The sequence below is a fragment of the Acartia tonsa genome, chromosome 3, assembly GCF_053477335.1.
Source record: "Acartia tonsa isolate MP-2025a chromosome 3, ASM5347733v1, whole genome shotgun sequence".
Classification (NCBI taxonomy): Eukaryota; Metazoa; Arthropoda; class Copepoda; order Calanoida; family Acartiidae; genus Acartia; species Acartia tonsa.
In genome coordinates this window covers 40,988,786-41,012,102 of record NC_137262.1, presented here as the reverse complement: position 1 = coordinate 41,012,102, position 23,317 = coordinate 40,988,786, and the positions used below count along the sequence as shown (strand labels likewise).

At 33.1% G+C, this 23,317-nt stretch overlaps 2 protein-coding genes across 3 annotated transcripts in view; one reads left to right on the top strand and one right to left on the bottom strand.

Moving 5' to 3' along the window:
- Positions 1–11,315, bottom strand: part of LOC145314184 (neo-calmodulin-like) — a 53,489-nt gene extending 42,174 nt beyond the window's left edge. Inside the window, exons 1-6 of the mRNA XM_080153998.1 lie at positions 11,187–11,315; positions 9,328–9,411; positions 8,611–8,667; positions 8,050–8,097; positions 7,140–7,233; positions 4,115–4,167 (exon numbers count right to left, since the gene is read on the bottom strand). Coding sequence (XP_080010124.1) covers positions 4,115–4,167; positions 7,140–7,233; positions 8,050–8,097; positions 8,611–8,667; positions 9,328–9,411; positions 11,187–11,210 — 360 coding nt within the window. The 5' untranslated portion in view covers positions 11,211–11,315. The remainder of the gene's footprint in view (positions 1–4,114; positions 4,168–7,139; positions 7,234–8,049; positions 8,098–8,610; positions 8,668–9,327; positions 9,412–11,186) is intronic.
- Positions 1–23,317, top strand: part of LOC145314183 (glycine receptor subunit alpha-4-like) — a 252,330-nt gene that overhangs the window by 38,653 nt on the left and 190,360 nt on the right. The window lies entirely within an intron of this gene.

Sequence of the window (23,317 nt, the reverse complement as noted above, 5' to 3'; positions counted from 1 at the left end):
CAAAAGAAATAGAATTACTCTAAGTCCAGACGTGGAATATTTTGTCCGAGATGAAATTTCCTAACAGTTCATTCACAAAGCTACTTTAGAGATTGCCTATAAGTCAAAAGAAGTAGAATCGCTCTAAGTCCATTATTGGAATATTTTGACTAAATGCAAATCTAGCTAAGTTAAGGATTTTAAAATTTATAAAGTATTAGAGTGTTAGAATTATCCTTCACCAAAGAAGTAGAATCTCTCTAAGTCCATAATTGGAATATTTTGGCTAAGACAAAAATACTCTAAGACAAAATTTTCTTTTAAGTGTGGAAAATGAAATTTGTTAATCTAGTTGGAAAAATCGTAATTATTACAAGTCCGAAATTTTTGGTAAATTTCCAACCAAGTTCACAATTTCATAAAAATTTACTATAAGTCCAGAAATTCGAGATTCTCTCTGTAACAAAAGAAATAGAAACGGTGCTAAGTCCAAAAGTGGAATATTTTGCTCAGAGTCTCAGGAATTATTTCTCTGATTGCATATAGCAATTTGTCTACACTTATATCATTCCAACCGATCGATGTTGAGAATATCTTTGAGACTTTGAAATATTTTGTTTAACTCAGAATTTTAGAGGCGATAATTATTTTGATACATCCGCATATAAATCAGAATTGCATTAAGAATATAAGTCCTAGGCATGTATAAGTAAGTGCAAATCTCAGAAAATCGGTTCTAACGGCACCAAAGTATTAGTACAGTTTAACTTGTGTATAAATGCTACAAGTTTGTAATAATCTTTTGGCCCTTTACTACGACTCAAGAGTACTAACTGCTTTCGGCATATTGTTTCAGAAACATGGCTCCAAAGACAATATGTATCCCAACTAACAGCGTTTCCCATGTTCTATAGGATTTGCTCCTAAGTTTTCATTTAATAAGGCAGTTCAAAATGGTCCTTTACAAATAGTATTTTGATAGCTTATAAATGAAAAGTTACTCCATGCTTGATTCTTAATAAGTTCTGGTTTAAGTATCAAAGATTCAAGTATTTCAACACTTAGAGAATTTTCGAATAAGTAAAAATCATACTAAGTCCGAAGATTTATATATATACTCCGCCACCTAGCACAACTCCTAAATTTCAAAATTCTGACTAAGTCCAGAAATCAAAATTTTGCACATAGCTCAATCATAGATTATTCCAACCCAAGTGTTTTACTAAAGAGAGGCGGACATGGAGGTGCCGGTGTGCTGGTATTCTCTAGGGCCTCTAGAGTGTCAACCAGTGCGAGTGTCCTTATAGGGCGGCGACCAATGGCCACAAATATGCTAGCATTCTCTAGGGCCTCTAGAGTGTCGGCTAGTGCAACTGCTCGTACACGAGGCTCTCAATTGCATTTGTGTCGTGCCTTTCAGTCCCTATCTCTTCAAACGCCTCATAGTCCTAACCTTGCTCTCAAATAGTATCACAGGTTTTGGTAAATCCGATTTTGCCATAGCTACAATTATTCGATTTTGGTAAAAATACCTGCCTTAGGCGGTTCGGGTACGGTAAGGAAAAAAAAGAAAAAAAATTTTTATGAAGTAAAATTTTTCTAAGATACAACCGGTAAGTTGCACCATTGTGTGTGCGAATGGGGCGTTTGTCCATATTTAGGTATGGAGATCGCTCTTCTATGAGTACTACTAAAACCTAATTTTAATGCAATACACATAGACATTCTCATCGTCGGTTCGCTTATTTAGAATGCTTAACCCTCTATTCCCACAAGTATAATACGAATTTGGTTGAGCTGGTGGAAGCTCAACAAAAGACCCACGCGAAGTATTATGTTGCTTTAACCTAAGAATAAATGGTTGGTTTTGATATTCGATTAGAATCATATAAGTATATTAAGTATTAAGGAAGGAAAATGTTTTTATAAGGTGTATTTATATCACAAGTGCATAAGTTAAGTATGGAAATATTTACAGGATAAGTGTTAAAATTATAAGTAGAGTAGGACAGAAAAGTGCCCTAAGTCCCAAGCAGTGAATTGTGCTAAGTGTTAGAGTTCTAACATAAGGCCTGAGCTCAATTCATGCCAAGTACTAAGGGGCCTAAATTTAAACTACAATGCATGCCAAACAACTAAGTCATTACCTTTTTAAAGCCAGAAAGAGAAGTTGATGGTAGGAGAGTTAGTAAATAACTGAATAAATTCAAGAGGTACATGCTATAACATTAGCTCTGGACCAGGATTTTAGTGTTTGTCTGTGCAATTAAATATCTGTGTGTTAATATGTGACGTAAATCAGGCATAGTTGTAGGCATACATATATGTACTGGATGTTTATATGATTACATTAACTATAAACATAATATCTTTAATAAACATATACTATTAGCAAATCACATACAGATTACCATGAATAGGCTTTCGTTACCCATATATGGTGTCATATAGGTAGAAACAGGCCTATGAATGCATAAATTGATACAAATAATGCCTTGGGCCTAGCTAAAGTAATTGTGTCTTGCCCCTGAGTGCTACTAGTTAATTGCAGGGCACGTGTCAATCAAAGGTTCATAATATGATCTATATAGTGTTGATTTTATATCAAGCATAGATAGATAGTTGTGGATGCGAAGCATTTCTGTAAAAGTCTCATATGTACGTTCAAAGAATTTGAAAATTGAGGATCGCATCTCCATTGCTAAGCTTATTGATAGAAAATATTAATAGGAGTATTCATAACCTGATTCATATTAATTAGTTGCATGAAAAAGTAACACATACATACATACAAATGTTCTAAATTAAAAAGCATATACTATAATTCTCCTGTGCGTCTGTTTGTTGGTAATGAGTGGTAATAATTTTGTTTTATGTTTTCTTGTCCTTCTTTCACACGTTTTTTTCTAAACTATCAGATAAAATGAGCAATTATTCCTTTTTTGTAAAAATATGTTTTTATGCTTATTATCATATATTTTGCTACATTAAACACTTATTTAAAAAATATCATCCAAAAATTTGCACTTTCCCATACTTGTAAAATATATTTTATGAACTGACTAAAAATACATTTTCTATACATAAAAGCTGCATAGACTTTATGATAAAAACCTAATATATAGGTTTTTTCTCTCAGCCTTTTCTTCTTTTCATATTTTCAAAAGCTTTGCTTTAAATTTAGAATTGATTGAAGATTGATTCTTTAAAATAGGTTGAGTACATTTATAAGGCATAGGCAGGGCATAGGTTTTTAACATTCAGTGTAAGTCCGTCCTTACATCCGTAATGATGTCTTTTCTATAGGTTTGAACTAATAATTCCAATCCTTACATAAAGATTCCAGTAAAAATGAGGTATATTTTTCTGTAATCATTGCCGTTTATACAACCATTTGATTCATTTTTAGATTTTTTAATATTTATTTTCACACAATTAAATTATTCTTTTTTATAATTTTAAAAAAGAAAATCCCTTGTAAGCCGCCTAAAATTAAATTCTTATGACAGATGGACATAAAATTGATATTAATACTATTTTTTCTTCTTTTTGGATGTTGTCTTTTCTTTTAAAGCTTCTTATTCTTCTTATTTATTATCTTTTAATTCTTTCTAGATTTGATATTACAAAGATGGGATTGATTGGTAGTCCATCCACCCAAAACAGACTGCATCCAAGAGCTAAGTCCCTATAGCCTATAGCCTATAAGCCTAAATTATCCTAATCTATCTAATGTACAATATTTCAATACAAGTAAGTCCAATTTGCAGAGTTTTTCAGGTAAATTTTTTATTGTAACCGGGGAAGTGTCTAAAAATCAGCCAAGTGACGTCATAAAATGAGGAAGATGAGAGTAGAAGTGGGAAAGCAAACCGCCAAAAAAGAGATTGATTTGCCCTCATTTTTATGACTACACATGACTGATTTTTAATACACTTTGTCTGGTTACTATTTTTTTTATTGTGTACCAATCTGTTGAAAAATCTTATCCATTCTATTGTATCAATAACGCACAGATGTATGATGCACCTAACTCCAGCACAAAGTTTTACTTTATGATAAAGAAATGAACTTACGATTTCTGTAGATTTTTTATTTAAAAGTTTTCTATTGGAAAGATGTTGAAAAAGTTTACCTTTCCCGGAAGATTGGTCATAACAAATTTTAATTCATCTGCAGGAATGCAACCTGAAATATTAGAAAAGTTATAAAGCGTTGTATAGAAATTCACAACGGTTACTGCAGTTTTTTACCATAATTATAATGGAGTGGTTAAAACATTCTAATAAGATAATTTAAAAAGGCCTGAAAAGAGCAAGTAAGTAAGACTTCCTAATAAGTGCTTATTCAAATGGTTTTGTAAGGGTATAAATATAGTGCCCTAAAGTAAGATACCTAAGTCATAAACATAGCAATATCACAAAAGAATTTGAAAGAAAACTTAATCTCAGTGCCCTGCGGCCGCTTATCTTAAAGAAGGCTAGGATGCAGCAGCAGCAAGGTCGTCCAAGCCTAATTTTTTTGAGGTGTTGAAGAGAAAGCTTTCAAAGTTTGGGGAGAGATAATATAATGTGTTTCCTTGGACGTCCCTTGGCTGCAGATTTTTTTAAAAAATGTAAAAAGGCGGCTCAGCTGCTGATTTTTTTCCTTCTGGTAGTTCTCCTACAGAACTAAAAGATAGCTGTTGCAGTCAAATGTTTTATTTTCAACTGACAACTGCCGCTATGCTTTCCAGTTGCGACTTGGCCTTAAGTGGTTTCGACTAGTGATGGTTCAAAACTAGTCAGGTAGCTGCAGCTATTAGAAGACAGCTAAACACGGCTGCGGACGTTGAGCCCTGCTTTATCTATTGATGCATAAACAAACATTTATCATCTTTTTACATATTTATAGGTTTCTCTTTCGTTTCAATAAACAATAAACATCATACTTAGCAAAAATATTCAGAGATATACAACAACAAGAACTATTGTGTGCATAAAGAGCGCAGCAATTACAAGGTAACAACAATTTTGATGAAAACAATTCAACTAAAGGTGGCACTAATAGATTACTGGATATTTTGCTGATTTTAATTTTTTCAATCCGCTAACAAACCTAATGGATATTTTGTAGTGAAGTAATACTCTAGTAATACTGTAGTTGCACTACTATCAGATAATAAACTCGCAAAATCTAAGTATTGCAAATTGTAAATAATCAAAATATCTTTGAATAACTAAGCTGATTTTTGACAAAATTCTATGTTGTATAATTCTTTAAAATTGTTCATTTTTAAACAAATAATTGCATCGCTATCAGTTTTATAACTTTTCTGTTGTTGTTGTAGAATAATATACTTATTTTTAAGAAGTATAATGCATATTTACTTAGTCCAAAATATCAAGTTACATGTTGTGGAATTTTACTCTTTTTACCACCAACATGCATAATACAGTTTAGCATGGTTTATAAATAACAAGATTTTTTAGTGTCTCAGCTACTCTGTAATTTATATCTTTATATTAAAATAATATGTGCATAGTCACTAAACCCTGAACCGAAATAGTTCTCTTTTACAGAGTAGCTTCTCATTTTTTTCTGGGAAGGTTAGTAACTATTTTGGGGGAGGGCACCACAAACCTCCCAAGAGGAACACCTCTAGAAAAAATTTACCTCACCCAATTTTTTTAAAAACTAAAATTAAATTTTTTATCTTGTTATATCTAAGATAAAAAATTGGGTTATCGAATTCAACTCCCCCCTCCTCAAGTGCCCCTAGAGGCCCCTAGGGGGCGTAGCCGCTAGTATGTGAATATAGAGACAATATTGGGAAACTTACTCTTGGGAAATCAAGAATAAAGATTCAGAGAGTAAATACTAAAGTTTCCAGGGATGGAGGGAATATTAGAATAAAAGAAAGAAATTGAGACTAATTCTATGTAAAATTTACAAAAGTAAAATCTAGTTTTTAAAGTAACAAGTAAACAAAAGTATTTTTACACTTAAAGTTTGATTTAATAGTTTTGAATAGCATACATAATTACCACAAAGATAAACCTAGTAAATATGCATTTTTCTCATATAATTTCTACAATTTACCATTTCAATATTTCTGAACTTTTAAGATCAACATACATTTGCATATATTGTAAGGGCTATTGTCAGAGAGAAAATATATTAAACTATTTTAAGCCCAGGTTAAGTAACTTTAAAATCATCTAAATTTCAAATTAATAAGGTAATAATAACCCTAGGCTCAAGGAAAAAATCTACAGACCTGTAGGAATATTTCCAGAAAGCAAACCCCATTTAGTCAATTTGATGCTAGTATCTTTTTGCATTAATCAGACACACAGACATCATTATACTTTGTATTAAAGACTAGCGGTTATGACCCTAGAGGCCTCTAGTAGCACTTTAAATGTTTTTTTTAAATTTGAGACATAATTTGCCTATGTTGCATTGAAGTTTCTACGCAAAAGCAAGAATACTTTTTTAAAATTTCGATATTTTTGTGATTTCTCTTTGGAGGGTGGTGGTACTCTCCCCCAAAATAGTTATAAACCTTCCCGGGACCTACCTTGTTAAGGAGAAACTGATCGGTTCAGCGGGTAGCGAAATTCTTCGGTACAAACAGACAGACAAACAAACATCCTGTTACTTTATATTTAGGATAGGTATTTGCTATAAAATTGTGATGATTAGAGAAAGATATGTTTGAATAGGGCCATTTCTTTGATATAATCGTCTGATACACTAAAGTCTATGTAGTATTTTATTGCTGAAACAGATTAAATGATAAGTAATATTAACAGAAAATTTTATTAACACAAAGCAACTTTTTATAGCGTAAATTTTTATTTAAATTTAGAATAGGTTAGGTTAAGGCTTGAAAAAAGTTTTTTGAGAAAAAGTTGGAAGGGGGAAAGGGGGGGGGTGGTTGTTTTTCTAATGTTGGGCGATTGTTTTAACTTTCGGACAAAAGGACAATCAAGAATAAATTATTTGAAAAGAAGTAGTATATCTTAATGTTGTCATTAACTTAAAACATCAAAGATTTCAGAGGGTATTGTCCTGGTTTTGAGCGATGAAAAGGTAATGTGATTGTAAAACCCCCCCAATATTAAAGTTTGGAATCTGATGCTTAGCCAATGTTAAATTTGAATAGTTTAACTTACCGTCCTCATCTTTGCTAAAAGCTCTGAATGTGTCTTTAAAATGTATTTCTATATCGACTTCGTGGGCCTTCTCTTGTAATATTCGGTTAAACTCCTAAAATATACAATTAAGATTAGATTAGCAATCCAAAGTTATTGGAGCTGAAACATATTATACTCTTTGGCAGCATATCTACTTTGTACAATACTTAAAACTAGCAGTCGCGCCTCTACCATTTAAGGGGCTCTATATTTAAATGGGAAAGAAGAGGGCAGAAAACCACCAAAAGTCTCTAATCTAGAAACAAATAAACAGCCTTAAAAACATACTTAGACCTATGTAAAGCTTCCATAAAGGATAACTCAATCAGTTCAGTAATTGTTGAAATCTTACACGTCATACAATAAAACCTTACTACTTTATGTAATAGAATTTCTCAAGTTTTACTATTTATTGAAAATCTAACGTTTTTTGAAAGTGATTGATCTTGTAGAAAATGTATACTAAATCATAATAAGGATGACAACATCGGAGGACCGACACTTACTATAGAAAAGCTTCACTTTTAAAAAGAATCGCAAGTTTAAAATACTTTAATCCTGATATAAAAGTATCATGTTTTCAGTCTGTGTGTCAGTTTGTAACGATGAATCTTGCTAACCGCTAAACCAATATGGTTTTCCTTTACAATGTAGCTTCTGATACGTCTTGGGAAGGTTTATAACTATTTTGAAACAGGGTACCACCACCCTCCAAAGATAAATTACCCCTAGAAAAAAATGAAACCTCCAATCCTTTAAAACCTAAAATAAACAGGAAGGAAAGGGAGGCAACTTCCCCCCTCCCATCCCACATCAGGTACCCCCAGAGGCCGCTAGTTCTTTTTAAATTAAAAAGAAAATAATCTGACATAAATGCATAAATAATTACCTTTTGACTTATAGTTCCTGAATCACTGTCAACTTTATTAATTATATCCTAAAGTTTAAACATAAATAAACAAAAAAGACCAGGGATATTTAGGGATAAGGCATTAAACTTATATTAATGTACATCCCCAAATATAGCAAACAAAATACAATTTGTGGAAAAATTTTAGGCTTTACTTATTTTTACCAACCAATGCAGTTATAATAAAATTATTCAAAATTTAAATTAGAGATCCTGCCTTTAAAAACTTTGGGTACCATTATATTTTACAATCAATTATCCCCTTACATCCTGTTCAAATCATAAAATACTTAATTGTAACCATAGACCAATCCAAGAGAAAAAGATAGTGCAAATAAGAAGATTTATTTTTTTTGGTGAAAACATTTTTTCCTTCTTTTTGCCAAACTTTCTGATATTGTGACAATATATATTGTTTCTGCTTAGTGTAATAAAAAATTCTGGATAGGTTATTTGTGAATTGCGGTGAATTTTGAAGCAAACGTTTTTCCTTAGATTTTATGACATTGTCTTGGACTATTTGTTGTTTATTTAATTTGCCTGGACTTCAATGTCTGTTGGATTATGTCCTGCTCTTCGCATTGCATATTGTAACTCCTAAATACAATAATAATTTTTACAGTCGAAATAGGGGCTCTTTTTCTCAAAGTAACATTTCGAGCAAAAAACTCCCCTTATTTATTTATTAATTTAGGCCAGTTAATGTTGGTTATAACGGTTACTGGATAACCTTACTGGGTTAGAGCACCGCAGGTTTGGCCACCGCAGTGTAAGGGCCAAATGCAGGGATTGTGTAATGGATAGAAATGTCCTCTTTTTTTCAAATTATGTTTAAAAAAATAGGGGGTGGGGGCAGGGGCGTCCAAGCTTTTTATTTTGGGGGGGGTAAAAATTTTTTAATTCGTTTTTGGTGGGGTAAAATGGCGCGCGAAGCGCGTCGCAAATTTTTTTTAACCCCCCCCCCCCAAAAAATTTGTACCCCGGGGGTAAAATTTGCTTAGGGGGGGTAATTACCCCCCCTGAAATCTGTTGGCAGGGGTAAATTTTGTTTACCCCCCCCAAAATTTACCCCCGGGGTAAAATTTTTTTGGGGGGGGTAATCACCCCATTACCCCTTCCCTTGGACGTCTATGGGTGGGGGAGGTTTAAGTAATCTATAGGCACTTTAGAGAAACATTCGTTGCCAGATTCAACTATATTATATAAACAAAGAAAAACACCTAAAACCAGCCAATCTTAAACTGATTTTATTTTTACCTTTAAAGAAATGTATCCACTTTTATTCCAGTCAAAGTATTCGAACGCTTCTTTGTAACTTCTTTCCTCTTGTGCTTTAAAATCCTAGTACAAACAAGGAAGCAATTAGTTAGTTTTCAATGGTATTATAAAAATTTTGAAGGGATGGAGTAATAACAAAGGTGAATTATTTCACCCCTGACATTTTTAAAGGAGAAATATCATTATTGTGGCAAAATAAGCTTTTTTTAGCAACCAGATATAAAAGAGTACAAGTTTATAGTTAATTATGGAAAATAAAGAAGGCATAACAATTATCATTTCTCTCCCAATATTGCTACATTAAACTATTACTTTCTTTAACTAGTTTTGGGCTTTCGATCCCACAAAGTGCGTATTGATCACTAAAATCCACATTTTCCTTATTTCTAAAAAATTAAAAATAAGTCTAAGACTATTTTTCCTCTCTTTGCCTTATCTCTGTTAGAGATTTCTTTGCTCGATAAGGCACTTTGATGGAAAGCACTCTAGTATTTTTAAAAATCTTTTTGTAAAGAGGAGTTTCTTGTATTTTTTTGTCCAACAATAAAGATGTCAACCTTAACAGAGAGGAGAAAATAATGGTGGAAAAAAGTTAATAGTCAGTGATTTAGGAATAAGTCAATGGAAACTGAATTAGTCCTTCCTCTATCTAATATAAGGTTTAGAAGAAAATAATTATACTAGGCATGTTCTAACGTCTGTGAAGCTTTCATGCATTTAAGATAGGTTTTTGTATGACATTTTGGTGTAAATTTATATGAAGCGTAACAGCTCTGTAATTATTCAGCAGGTCAGCACGTCCAGTTCATTTTGAAAGTTTTACGGCATAAGACTTTTCGTTATTCTTTTTAAAAAAAAGGATTATGGAAAGAAAACAAAATAGCGTGTTTCGTCGTATTTTCACAGTAGCTCCTGATAGGATATTTTATGTTAGGTTAGGTAAATGTTAATTATTTCCCCGCCTTGTTAGAGCCCCCCGCAGGGTCCAGAAATATGAGAAAATCTATTGTGAAAATACGACGAAACCCGATACTTTGTTTTCTTTCCATATCCGAATTTTTTTTCAATATCTAACAAATTTTGTTTGTGCATTGGTCTGATTGCATCGCTATTTTGCTTGCCAAATTTACATCATCAAAAATGAAAAATTCAACTTTGAATTTCTTTTTGATTGTCAATGAAGGGCCATAGGACCAATATGAAATAGATTAAGGACTTTATTTCTTCTTTACATGGAATCTATCCTCCATCTCTTTTCCTGTTTCCCTGGACAGACTGGACAATTTATTTAGCACATTGTCTTGGACTGGGAGATAAAAACTACGGACACACAAACAAACAAGAAATGGATTAATTGTCAACAAGTAAAGCTATGTTCTTAAGCTTTGTAAAACAATCCTTTTTACCAAAGTAGCTGTACGTAAATCTGTACAAATTTAAATTTAATATCAATAATAAAAATCAATAAAAGTGAAGCTCAACAGATGGTTAGACAAACAAACTTTAAGAAATACGGAAATACTTCTTGAACAGACTTAATTACAGAGATACTTCGCGCCCTTGCCTAATAGTCAGAGGAATCAATAATTTCAAAAATCAATTTAATAGGAAAATTATAAAATACAGTAAAATGTTATGAAAATAAATATAGTACTTTTTCTGGTAATGAGTATAGAGTTGCGACGGTTTCAGACATCATCGAGTAAAGTTCGAGGTCGATAGAGCAACTCAAACATGTCTAAATTAACGATAAGATGCATCCATTTTGGAAGGACGGACAAATCTTAATGTAGAAAAGATTCCCTTTAAAAAGAACAATAAAATTATAACAAATTAACCTGTTTTTTGTACGCCTCACTCATCTTTTCAATTGATGTTAAGATTTGATGCTTAATAAATATTACAACAATAAAAGTGTTGTTTCTTCATCAAATTAAATTAATGAAAATCTACATCATGAATTATCTGAAATGATATAAAAGTTTCTTGATTTTTAAAATTATTGTTTTACGAATCAAATTATTATGTTGTAAAATTGTATTTTTTTAATCAGTTCGACTTTAACAATGTGTTTAATATGATAGTGAAATCTTTAATATTTTAGATCCGCCCTTATCCCTCAAGTGCCTCTAGAGGTCACTAGGGGCGTAGCCACTAGTATATATTAGATAGATAAGTAAGTATAATTATTCGTATGTAATGATAGGTTTATACTGAATAGAATAATTAAACCAACTAAAATTAATTTCTATGCTTATTTGCAGACTTTATTGGCAGATCAAACTTAATAGGTAAAATCAATAAAGGTACTAAGGAAGAGAGGTAATTTCTGATTGAGCCAATAGAAGAATCGCATCGGAGTATACATGAAATCTCATTAGTTGAAATTATGTACACATTTTGAGCTTACCAAAACATTTCGAATCAAGTCCATGACGTGAAGTACTGCCTTCATATTGTAGTTTCACATCTATGTTGTTTTATCTGTTCATTAATAATAAATATGCTTTATCTATTGCAATCGTTATAAAATAATAAAAATCTCTTTATGAATTTAAGTTAATAAAATCATATTTTTTTCTTAAGTTTCTATTAAAACAAAAAAAAATAAGATCTCGGACTTCAAATGTACATGATTTATAATCTTTATTTCGTAATTCGTATCTATTATAAACATTTAAAATACATAAATTCATAGTTTGTTTCATGTTTACCTCGAAATAAATTATATAAAAATAAAAAAAACAACAAATAGCAATACAACAGTAGGTTTGTTACGTTTTCAACAGGACATAGCGTTGTACTGTGTATACACTGTACACATATGGGTAAAAGGAAAGGGCATATATTTTTTCATATTGTTCATATAAAGAGCCAGCTGTAAATAGTCTCATTTCTTAAGATAAAGCTTTTCTCACATAAATTATGTCGTGAATAAATTTATTTTCTAGTATAGTGTAAAGCATATTACAAATCCTTCAATAAGTCAGCTATGAATGGTTGAATTCCTTAATATAAAGTTAGCTTTCTAGAAATTATATACTCGAAAAATTTTAAGGTGTTTTGTCAGCTGGAGGAGTTTCTTTGTCAGATTTACGAAAAAAGGGTTCAGACTATGCTTCTTCTCTTATAATTCTATTGTAAAATCATTTAGTTCAATAATTTGTACATTAAAGATATAATTTTCTGTATTAGAGGTGGGTCCAGAGGTGGTTTTAAGCTATTTTCTATGGTAAAGGGTCACTGCCAACCGTCCCAATTTTTTTTTACAATTGTTCCAAATGATATATCCGAATTAATTAGTTTTACGGATGTAGTATCCTGATCCATTTATGTTTGTAAGTAAGTCTTTGCCTATCCGCCTAAAAATGTAAAATATTTTTGTAATGTTTGACTTATGACGCTAAGTGGCGCAGCAAAAAACCTTTTCAATATTTAACTGTCAAAACTTTCAACATTATGCTTAAATAACAAATCTAACAGATAACATGGATCAAGTCAGACATATGAAGAAAGGCCATTGAAGCCTAAATATTCTGTAATAGCAATCGGCAGGTAGAGCGCGGCTAGGATAAACTTGTGTAAATTGGTATGTTTATTATATCTTTGGCTATTCCAATTCATTTATACACCTTTAGTTATTATCGCCATAAGTGTTTAGCCATTAGAGTCATTAGAGTATCGTTATGTCTATAATATGTCAGACATAACCGTTGATTATAGTCAATAATGTGATTTTAAAAGTAACGCGTCAATTTTGTGTCAGTCATGACAATTACCAAAGCTATATAGTCGACGTAAACCGTTAAAGTTATAAGGTTGTCATAAAATTGCCATCCTTCGGAAGCTTTACATAGTGCCTATAAGAAATGACGTCATACTGGCCTACCATTGGTTGAATTAAAATGTACAATAGACTGCCATTGGTAATTTAGTCTGTGTATTGGCCTATCATTGGTCATGTGTATTGTATGACGTCATTTTTATTGGCACTATAATGATGTACAATGGCCTGCCATTGGTAATTTAGTCTGTGTATTGGCCTATCATTGGTTATTTGTATTGTATGACGTCATTTTTTATTGGCACTATAAAGAGCTTCCATTCTTCGTATATCTGTCATGATCCGACAAAGCTGAAGTAGAAAAACAAGGTCCAACACTAAAGTAGCAAAACTCACAACTTTTGTCAAACTTATGAAGAATGAAAAGCAGATTTGTAATGCTGGAATCCACGAGAACAAATATCTCCAGGAGTGGCGTAGCCTTTGATGATATTTCATATTTTTGATTATTGCAACATCTTTTCAAGGCAAAACCTTAATTTGCACTTTTGTCTAAAAGTCATAGCAATGTGTTATTGTGTGTGCGAATGGGGCGTTTGTCCATAGTTAGGTATGGAGACCGCTCTTCTATGAGTACTACTAAATCCTAATTTTAATGCAATACACATAGACATTCTCATCGTCGGTTCGTTTGTTTTGAATGCTTAACCCTCTATTCCCACAAGTATAATACGAATTTGGTTGAGCTGGTGGAAGCTCAACAAAAGACCCACGCGAAGTATTATGTTGCTTTAACCTAAGAATAAATGGTTGGTTTTGATATTCGATCAGAATCATATAAGTATATTAAGTATTAAGGAAGGAAAATGTTTTTATAAAGTGTATTTATATCACAAGTGCATAAGTTAAGTATGGAAATATTTACAGGATAAGTGTTAAAATTATAAGTAGAGTAGGACAGAAATGTGCCCTAAGTCCCAAGCAGTGAATTGTGCTAAGTGTTAGAGTTCTAACATAAGGCCTGAGCTCAATTCATGCTAAGTACTAAGGGGCCTAAATTTAAACTACAATGCATGCCAAACAACTAAGTCATTACCTTTTAAAGCCAGAAAGAGAAGTTGATGGTAGGAGAGTTAGTAAATAACTGAATAAATTCAAGAGGTACATGCTATAACATTAGCTCTGGACCAGGATTTTAGTGTTTGTCTGTGCAATTAAATATCTGTGTGTTAATATGTGACGTAAATCAGGCATGGTTGTAGGCATACATATTTGAACTGGTTGTTTATAAGATTACATTAACTATAAACATAATATCTTTAATAAACATATACTATTAGCAAATCACATACAGATTACCACGAATAGGCTAGCGTTACCTATATATGGTGTCATATAGGTAAGGATAGGCCTATGAATGCATAAATTGATACAAATAATGCCTTGGGCCTAGCTAAAGTAATTGTGTCTTGCCCCTGAGTGCTACTAGTTAATTGCAGGGCACGTGTCAATCAAAGGTTCATAATATGATCTATAAAGTGTTAACTTTATATCAAGCATAGATAGATAGTCGTGGATGCGAAGCATTTCTGTAAAAGTCTCATATGTACGTTCAAAGAATTTGAAAATTGAGGATCGCATCTCCAATGGGGGTAAGTTGTTAAAAAAGAAAAAAGAGAAAAAGAAAAAGTTTAGTAGTCCCAGTATATAGGCATATATAATAAACTATAATGTATTCCAAGCTAAGTTAAATACGCTTTCCATTAAGAAAGTATGCTTTGCGTATTTTCATAGCTGGGTATACAAGATGATAAACCTCCCAAATAGAATACATTCTTTTCTTGAGGGGTTTAGTTTTATCTAACATTGTCACATCAATAAATGTTTTTGCGTTGGTTGTTCTGGATAGTTCAGCTTCTTCTGATGATGAACTAGGTGGTGAAGTGCTCTCGTTCGAAGTGTAGGTTGAGGTTGGGGGTGAGGTAGATATGTAGCCAAGGGCGTCCACTTGTGCTACCTCATTTCCATTCTCGTCCAAGGTGATTGAGTGATTCTCCAGGTCATAGTAGAGTTGGTTGAGGTCATTTGTAGAGAGGGATAGTGTGCTGCTGGAGCTAATGTCACTATCGGTCTCCACTCTACTATCTTCTGTGGTATTCAGGGCTGTATTTAACAAGAAATTCCTGATGGTGATGGACAGGTTCTCTGAGAATCCATCGTACTCTGGTGTGGTGATAATGTTGTTGTTCTCGTCTATAGTGTCAAGGTGTTGACAGGAACACAACCGCAATCCGTCCAAGGTAGGGTGGTGGTAGGGCTCCAATACTCCATGATCATCTAGGTTATCTCCAGGCTGGTCCATGGTAGATCCTAAAAAGAGTTAGTGCGCGTGCTCCAACCGGTTCCTTGGGGTATCCTGGCTATGGTAATCTAAACAAAAGAAGTTTTAATAATCTTTTATTAATCCTTTCATCCCTGGGATATTCTAGAAATTCTTTCGTTACAGATAGACCTATAATGGATTGGTTAGTTATCTCTATCTCTGTTAAATATAACTGTTTCCTGAATATAAACAATATTTTATATAAAAATGTATAAGTACAATTAGTATTTACATATCGTATTATTTTCTTTGGTTACATTACTCGTATGTATGTAAAAATATAAGATTTTACTAACAATAGTTGGTAACCCTTTGTTTGTATATTTTGTATATGTACATATGGTTTATACCATTGTTGGCATTAGCTGTATTTATGTTATTTTTAACATGAATAAATTTTAATCATTTTAAAGACTAATATCTTACATTACGTCGCTATCAAGTGTACCTTTTAGACTTAATATCTATAAAATATATCGTTCGACGTCCGTAATTAAATTTTACGTAACAATAAGTTGTCAACCCTTTGTTTATGTTTGGGCGGTCAAAAGTGATAGGGGTTGGATTTGAGCGAGGTTATAAAAAGCTGGCGGCCCAGTAATTATGCTCATTTATATAATAATTGTCTTTGCGAGCGGAGCTTGCGTTCGAGTGTTTAATTTTACCGCTAAATTCCAAGAGAGTTTATATAAAAGTGATAAAATATAGTAACCCGTTTGTTTTATATGAATGTTTTTATGTTATAGATTGTTGATATGCCCATTATTGCATTCGTTAGCCGCTATTTAAGACTCAAGAATCTTATTTTCTTCGTCGATAAGACCTTTATCACTGTATTTTTAAACGAAAGTGGGTTAGAAGCAATATGGGTACATCTTCGATATATGACAATTTTTGTTTTATATAATATTTGTATTTTTGATAGGACATATCTGAGTCATCAGGTAAATTGACGTACCTTGTTTTGTTTACGTTTTCCGTCTGCAAAAGTTAAATTCGTTCGTCGTAAACAAAACTTATATTGACACAGATATGTTCCGTCATTCTATTCGTTTTAACTTTTGATTACAGCATTCCCTTTTTTATAATCAAAACTTATTGAGTCCTGATTCAAATTTTCTAAAACAATTTTACTATAGGTTTTAAAATAAGATTTTCCTTTTACTTAATTCAAGTATAATGACTTTAATTGATAGGTTATTTATGTTACGAGTAACTCAACCATATTATAAAAAAAATGGTCGCTTACAAAAATTATATTTAGCTAGCTTTATCGAAAGTGTTTTTAAAACATCATTGAAGATATTCAGATTTAGCTAGTATATAAGTTTTTTTAATTGCTTAATACATCATAATGAATATGTTTTTGATAGCTCAGCGATAGCTATTTTTAAGCATTGAATCATGTAAAATTAATTACATATTCTTTAACTTAATTGAATCTAATAAAACAAAGTTTTAATGTTTGAATAGCTTAACGATAGCTATTTTTAAGCGTTGAATCATGTAAGATTAATTACATATTCCTTAACTTAAAGAATTTTACTTTTAGATGATAAATCAAAGTTTTAATGGTTAGGAGGTTCAACCATAGTTGCTTAGAATACAAAAAAAAACATTCGTGTGTACAGTCTTTTTCATAAAATTAACTTTACTATATTGCCTTTCAGAATCACTAGTCCTCTATTTTAAATTTACATTCGTTCATAATGTATGTGCCTGACAGCCTGGACGCGCATCAGAATATTAAGGAAAGATTCGAGGAATCAATGAGGGCGGCTGCGGCCACTCTTGCCAATTCCTCGTTTCTTGAAAACTCCTTAGACGACTCGAGTTCAGTGTACAGCGACCAGTCTGGGATGCCAAGCCTTGCTGATGTCGATGACTATGGGAGTACAAGTACTGTAGAGTCCGAAAGGGATCAAGGGGAGATGTTTGGCAACGAGCATCTCTCACTGATGCTTAGTAGAACGATACAAATCATCTGGTCTCTCCTCAATTCGGTGATGCAGAACTCCTGCGGTGACATTGGTGACGATGTTGCCGGAGGTGATTCTGGGTCTGCCGAGTCGAGGAGAGACCAGAAGACGAGTCTGGACACATTCAACATGGATGGCTTAATTAACATGTTGTTGGGTTTAGGCTTGTTTTCATGTGCTCTCATAGTGGTCTTCTTCGGCGCTGTAGGGCTTGAGACTCTAACACGTATTGACAACACCTCAGACAGGTCGCTGGCTCGCTGGATAAGAGATGTATGTACGCGCCTCCGAAACATAGGCGTCAGGACCATTGAGCTTCTTCACTGCGGTAACAGGACCAACAGGACTAGATCTGGGGCTATGTCGCCAACTGCGGAGCCGTCGGACACCATGTATGAAGCCGCGTCCTCTGAGATTGATGATATTCTGTCAGATACACAGGTGAGTTTTCTTCTGTTGTATATTTCTCTTTTTTTTTTGTTTTGTATAATTTTTTTTTTCTAGCCACCCGTTTTGTCTAATAAAGCATCATGTTGTTGCAGGGTTGTTCTGTCCTATTCTCACTTCCTCAACGTTGACTTTCGGCTCTTCCATTTATATCGCTCACCGTTTGTCGTCGTTTTATGTCGCCAGAGAAATCCGCTCGGTTACCGCAATTAATTTGAGATACCAGTTAATATTTACTAAAATCTTAAGTAGCAACCTAATATTATTTCCCTCTGGGAAGGTTAAGAGTTTGCTCGTGCCGCACGTTTCTCATTGGGGTTTAAATGTTAGATCAAGACTTTAATGTTTTCCTTTTGTTTTAGGCTCCCTCTGCTAGTCCATCGACTCCAGCAGAAGTAAGGTCCAGAATTGGGCTGTTTGCCGTACACCGTCTGTCTGCCACTGAGGATCGAGTTACTGGAAGTAATGTGCCTGCGGGATTGGAAGCCTCGACGGGAAGTCCTGGCTTCCGTCCGTTGATCTTTGATCAAACAGAGCGTTTACATGTAAGTATCCATGCTTTAGTTTTTCTATTAATTTTCAGAAAGAGGCTGTATATTTGTACACGTATCTAGAGGTATTTGCAACTAAAATTCTTTTATTGGTAGAATATTAATCTTAAAATGTATGATTGCATAAGCATTTTTGAACCGATCTAAGATTTTAATTCTAGTATAAAGTGGGTTGAGTTGCTACCTAATCATATAGCTTTACAGGATTTTAGGCATTCTCATTTCCTGATTTTCCTAGATTCTTTGTTGGCATTGCGATTAAACTAATAAGATCTATTATATTTTAGGCGACCAACTCCATCCCCCTGACGCAGTTTTACACCAATATGGGGAGGTGTAATCGGGTCAGTTCTGAGAGGACAGCTGAGGGATCCAGCGACAGCTCTTCCTTGAGCTCTATTATGTGCCTAAGTCGCATTGAATCTCCATCTGCAGCTGATTTGTCTGTGGTAAGTTTGATAAGCTCTTATAATATTTCTTCGTTGCAAAAATTACGTAACTTAGACTAGGCTGTTTAGCTCAGATAGCTATGCTTTTAGACAATAACTTTACTTTAACTAAGGTGTAATTCCTTCCTAATAGTTAATAGCAAGATTCTAGATAAAGTATTAGTGAAAAAAAATTGACTCACAAACATATATGGATTAGCGTTGATACATTCTCTTGTGAACATTTATTGAAATGATTGTCTAATAATGTCCCTTTTCTTAATTTTAGGATGCGGCCAGTTTAGTCCCACTAGTTGACGATATCGAGGACCCCGATTTCCCGCCCATTAGATTTAATGCGGTGACTGATGAGATCGAGTACCCCACTCCACTGCGGGTCCTCAGTTTAGAACGTTTGCGCCGCTCCATGCGTACTCCAACTCCTGCCATCTTGGAAGAGATAACGTCAGCGGAGAGTAGCTTCAATTCAGCTACGCATTCCTCAGATAATAACAGGGCAGAGGATTCCGGCGTTGAGGGAGTCCCTCGACGTCGGGGTCCCACGTTCCCTAGACGTACGCCGTAAAGTGGCGCTGTTAGCTTGGTTGAAAATATGACATACAAATTTTAAGACAATGACCAGTTTTAGACAACATGTGACTAAATTTACAGATTTTCTATTCTTATGTAACTAGTCAAAATAGTAATCACTATGAAGTAAAGACTTTTGTTATTAGACATTATGACTTTTTTATACTGTACAAAGCCAAACATTAATTTACACTTCTGCCATTATATTATGTATATATATGTTTAGTCTGTAAGGATATTTAGTATGTAAGGAAATGATTATAAGGTTGTATTTTCTTTATGCCCATAATTTAAAACTTCATTCAATTCTTAATTACTTTCTTCGTAAGCGAACTAATCCTTTTTCTTTCTCAATAGTATATTAACAACTGTAATTACAGCCTTATGTCGCAGTTTATTCATTCTTGTTAGCTTGTAAGGGTCATGTATATATAGATATTTAATCGAACTCGCACCTCAGTACCTTTTCTCTAAATTTCATTTATATCCATCCCTGTGCATTAATCGTGAATTTTAATTGTGCTGTGATATAGAGAGGACTTGTAAATAGCATATATATATTTTTTTTGTAACCAATATCTAAGTAGACCGAAAGACTGACGTTAGACAAAATTATTTACATACGCTTATTCAAGTATTTTTAAGAAAACTCATGTAAAGACTGTTTGTGATTCAAGTAATTTAAGTAATATCATTGATTGGATGATCTCATTAAGGAAGCTTTATATAATTAGTAAGGCTTAGAATAAATAGCGTTTCCCTTTTAAATTTTAATACAATAGTCATAAAGCTTAAAGTCTCAAGGTAAAAATGTTCTTATGTCCCTTTGGATCTAAAACTAAGTCTTAATTCCAACAAGTAGAGCTAAATTTTTGGCTCACGTTGGCTTGTTGTTAGGCTATGTGCTTTTTATATGCACAAATTCAACATTTAGCGTTTGATTAATCGTATTAGCAATCTCGAAGTTTTATTATGTGCCAATATACAGCTTATGTCCAAATTATATTAACTAAGATGTTAAATTGTCAGAAAACTTCTTACTATCATAATGTTTTTCAAATACTGTAAAAATAAAAGTTTATGTTCTGTTTTCAAAATTGATTTAATTTTAAGTTTTCACCAAAGAAAAATATTTGTCAAAATTTTTATACCTTTTCTAAAGATTTTTACTTTTGTTAAAATAAATATAGAGATTTTAAGTAGCATATACACTGTTATTTACTGATTTAGTATTTGTTGTGTACAACTCCCGTTTACGTAGCTACTCTATAAGTATTATTGTCTGTTCCTTAATTTAGTTAGATACATAATTAAAGTTTATTTTTACAAGGTGCTTAGTTTAGCTTACATTCACTTGGTTTATGATAACTTGTATAAATAACAAAATTTCTTGTTATGTTCTTTTTGATATCTCTACTATGATTTATGCGATTAATTTCCTATCGTTTTCAATAATTACATAGAGATATATGAGAATATAAGTATTTTACATCAATACACATATGTACAAGAGGTTTTATCATATGCAAAACTTTTATATCGTTAGGATACGTCCGTACGTCATTGTTTAGAAATCAGATTATAAGAATCAGTTGTAATCTAGTTTACTCTTCGTGGATAGTGGGGAGAGTACAATGTCCAGAAATAAGGAGGACTGTGTCTCTCAGATTCTCTATTTGGCGTGCTACTGCCCGTAATTTGTCTGTTATAGTCTGTCGGCTTCTATACTCTTGCTGTCTATACCGTATAACCAAACGGTTGTATGCGTCTCTATAAGTGTTTCTAAGTATACGACAATGCAAGTATCGTACAATACGACTAGGTTGGCTGATTCCACAACTAATTTTAAACGCTAACATTTCTTTAATCATCGTAAGCAAGTTATAGCAATATTCTACTAGGTTTGCGAAGGTCTCATGTAGAATTCGTTGTGATCTAGGCATAGGCTTTCGGAATCTAGTTTGCATTTTATAACTTTTGTAAAATATTCTGTTAAGACTTACGTGTTATGTGATAACTGTAGTACTTCACAAGGTTGGTGATTTCCTCACTTGTGGATATGTTATAGTAAACTGACTCAATTTCAGGATAAAATTTAAGTTATCGTTATTGTTTACTACTACTAGAATTCTGAGTGGGCGTTTCCTGTCCGAAGTTATAATTAAAGTTTTTGACATATTTTTTGTATGTAGAGTGGTTATAGTTTCTAATAACTAATCAACTCATCACAATTCAAGGCGTATATATATAGGTTGCCTATTAGTACTGTTATGTTTGTACACTTTATACAATTTGTATTAAATGTTTTAAATAGTTTTTGTGTATATGTCAGGGTGCATATTTAACATTTGTAACATTCGTATTTTTGTACAATCTGTATCAATCGTTTGACTCTGTTTGCCTATACAGAATCAAAACTCTCTATATGCAATTTTTTATGTAAGTGTTTTTGAAGGGATCGACTCTTTAGTCGACGTATATTGCATATAGTTGGTCTCCCCTGCTGAAGAGAAAAGATGTATATTTTACCACTGGATATATAACCTTGAGTGGGTAAATTTACATGAATATGATAACTTAGTTATCTGATTAGAATAACATATTATCATATTGTTCACAAGTTTACAGGGTAAATGGAAATGTAAATTATGGTTGTGAACTTGTGCCATTCCGAAATCTGACATGTCTATCATTTATTTTCCTAAGTCGTCGACCTCCGGTAATAAATACGGAATCGAGTGTCATGTCCTCGTCGGCACTTGAGTCCTCTATGTCCGAATCAGAGTCTAATGGTTTCTTATTTTGTGACGCTTCTTTTCGTGTTTCTAAGGGTGAGTGTGCGCGTATTCCTGGTTGTGGATCCTTTGAATTAACCGGAAATATAAGCGGAAGTGTGTCGTTTTTAACTAATGTGGCTATCTCTTGATTTGTGAGTTTATTATAAGGCTTTGTGATAATATCCCTTATTTCCTCTGGGAGGGTGTCAAAATGTTCGTCCATAGGCTTGAACTTTTTGATTTCGTTGAAAGAGTATTTAAATATTTCAGTTCTTTTGTCTGAAATTCTTTCAAGTTTGCAACTGTTAGGGCTTACATCCAAAACTCTATAGGGTGAAATATGATAGATAGGTCTAAGATTGGGGTTAACACCAGGTGTAATAGTGTTATTTCTAACCAAGACAAGATCTCCTATATCAAATTGTTTGTGTATGCGGGTTTTGTTAATATACTTTAGTCTTGCCTCCCTTCCCTTTTCAATAGCTTTTGCTGAAATGTCCAAGTTTTCTTGTATACCGTCCGAGAGGTCTTGCACATAGGCTTCTGTGCGAGCTATATCAGGGTGATATTCATCCGGTTTTATTGCTCCAAAGAACAATTTAGACAGGGAGCTACGTGTCCCGAATAATAATTCCATGGGTGGAAATCCAGTTTTTGGTATTTTAGTGCAATTATATTGTCGGACTATTAACGGTAGTAGATATACCCATGAGGTTTTTGAGTCTTGCGCCAAAATTTTAATGATTGGCCATTTTATTACTTTGTTGCTAGCTTCCACCAATCCTTTAGAGGGTGAGAAGTACGCAGTAGAATACAAAACTCGGATGCCAATAGAAGCAAAGAATATCAAATTTTGCTTTTCTAAAAATGATTTTGCATTGTCGCACAATATTTGTCTGGGGGAGAAATTAGGATAGAAATAAAACATGAATTTGTTTATAAATTCACGGGATGTGAGTGATTTCATGGGATATGCAAGAATCATTCCTGTTAGTTGGCAGACTATAGTAAGGATATGATTATAACTAC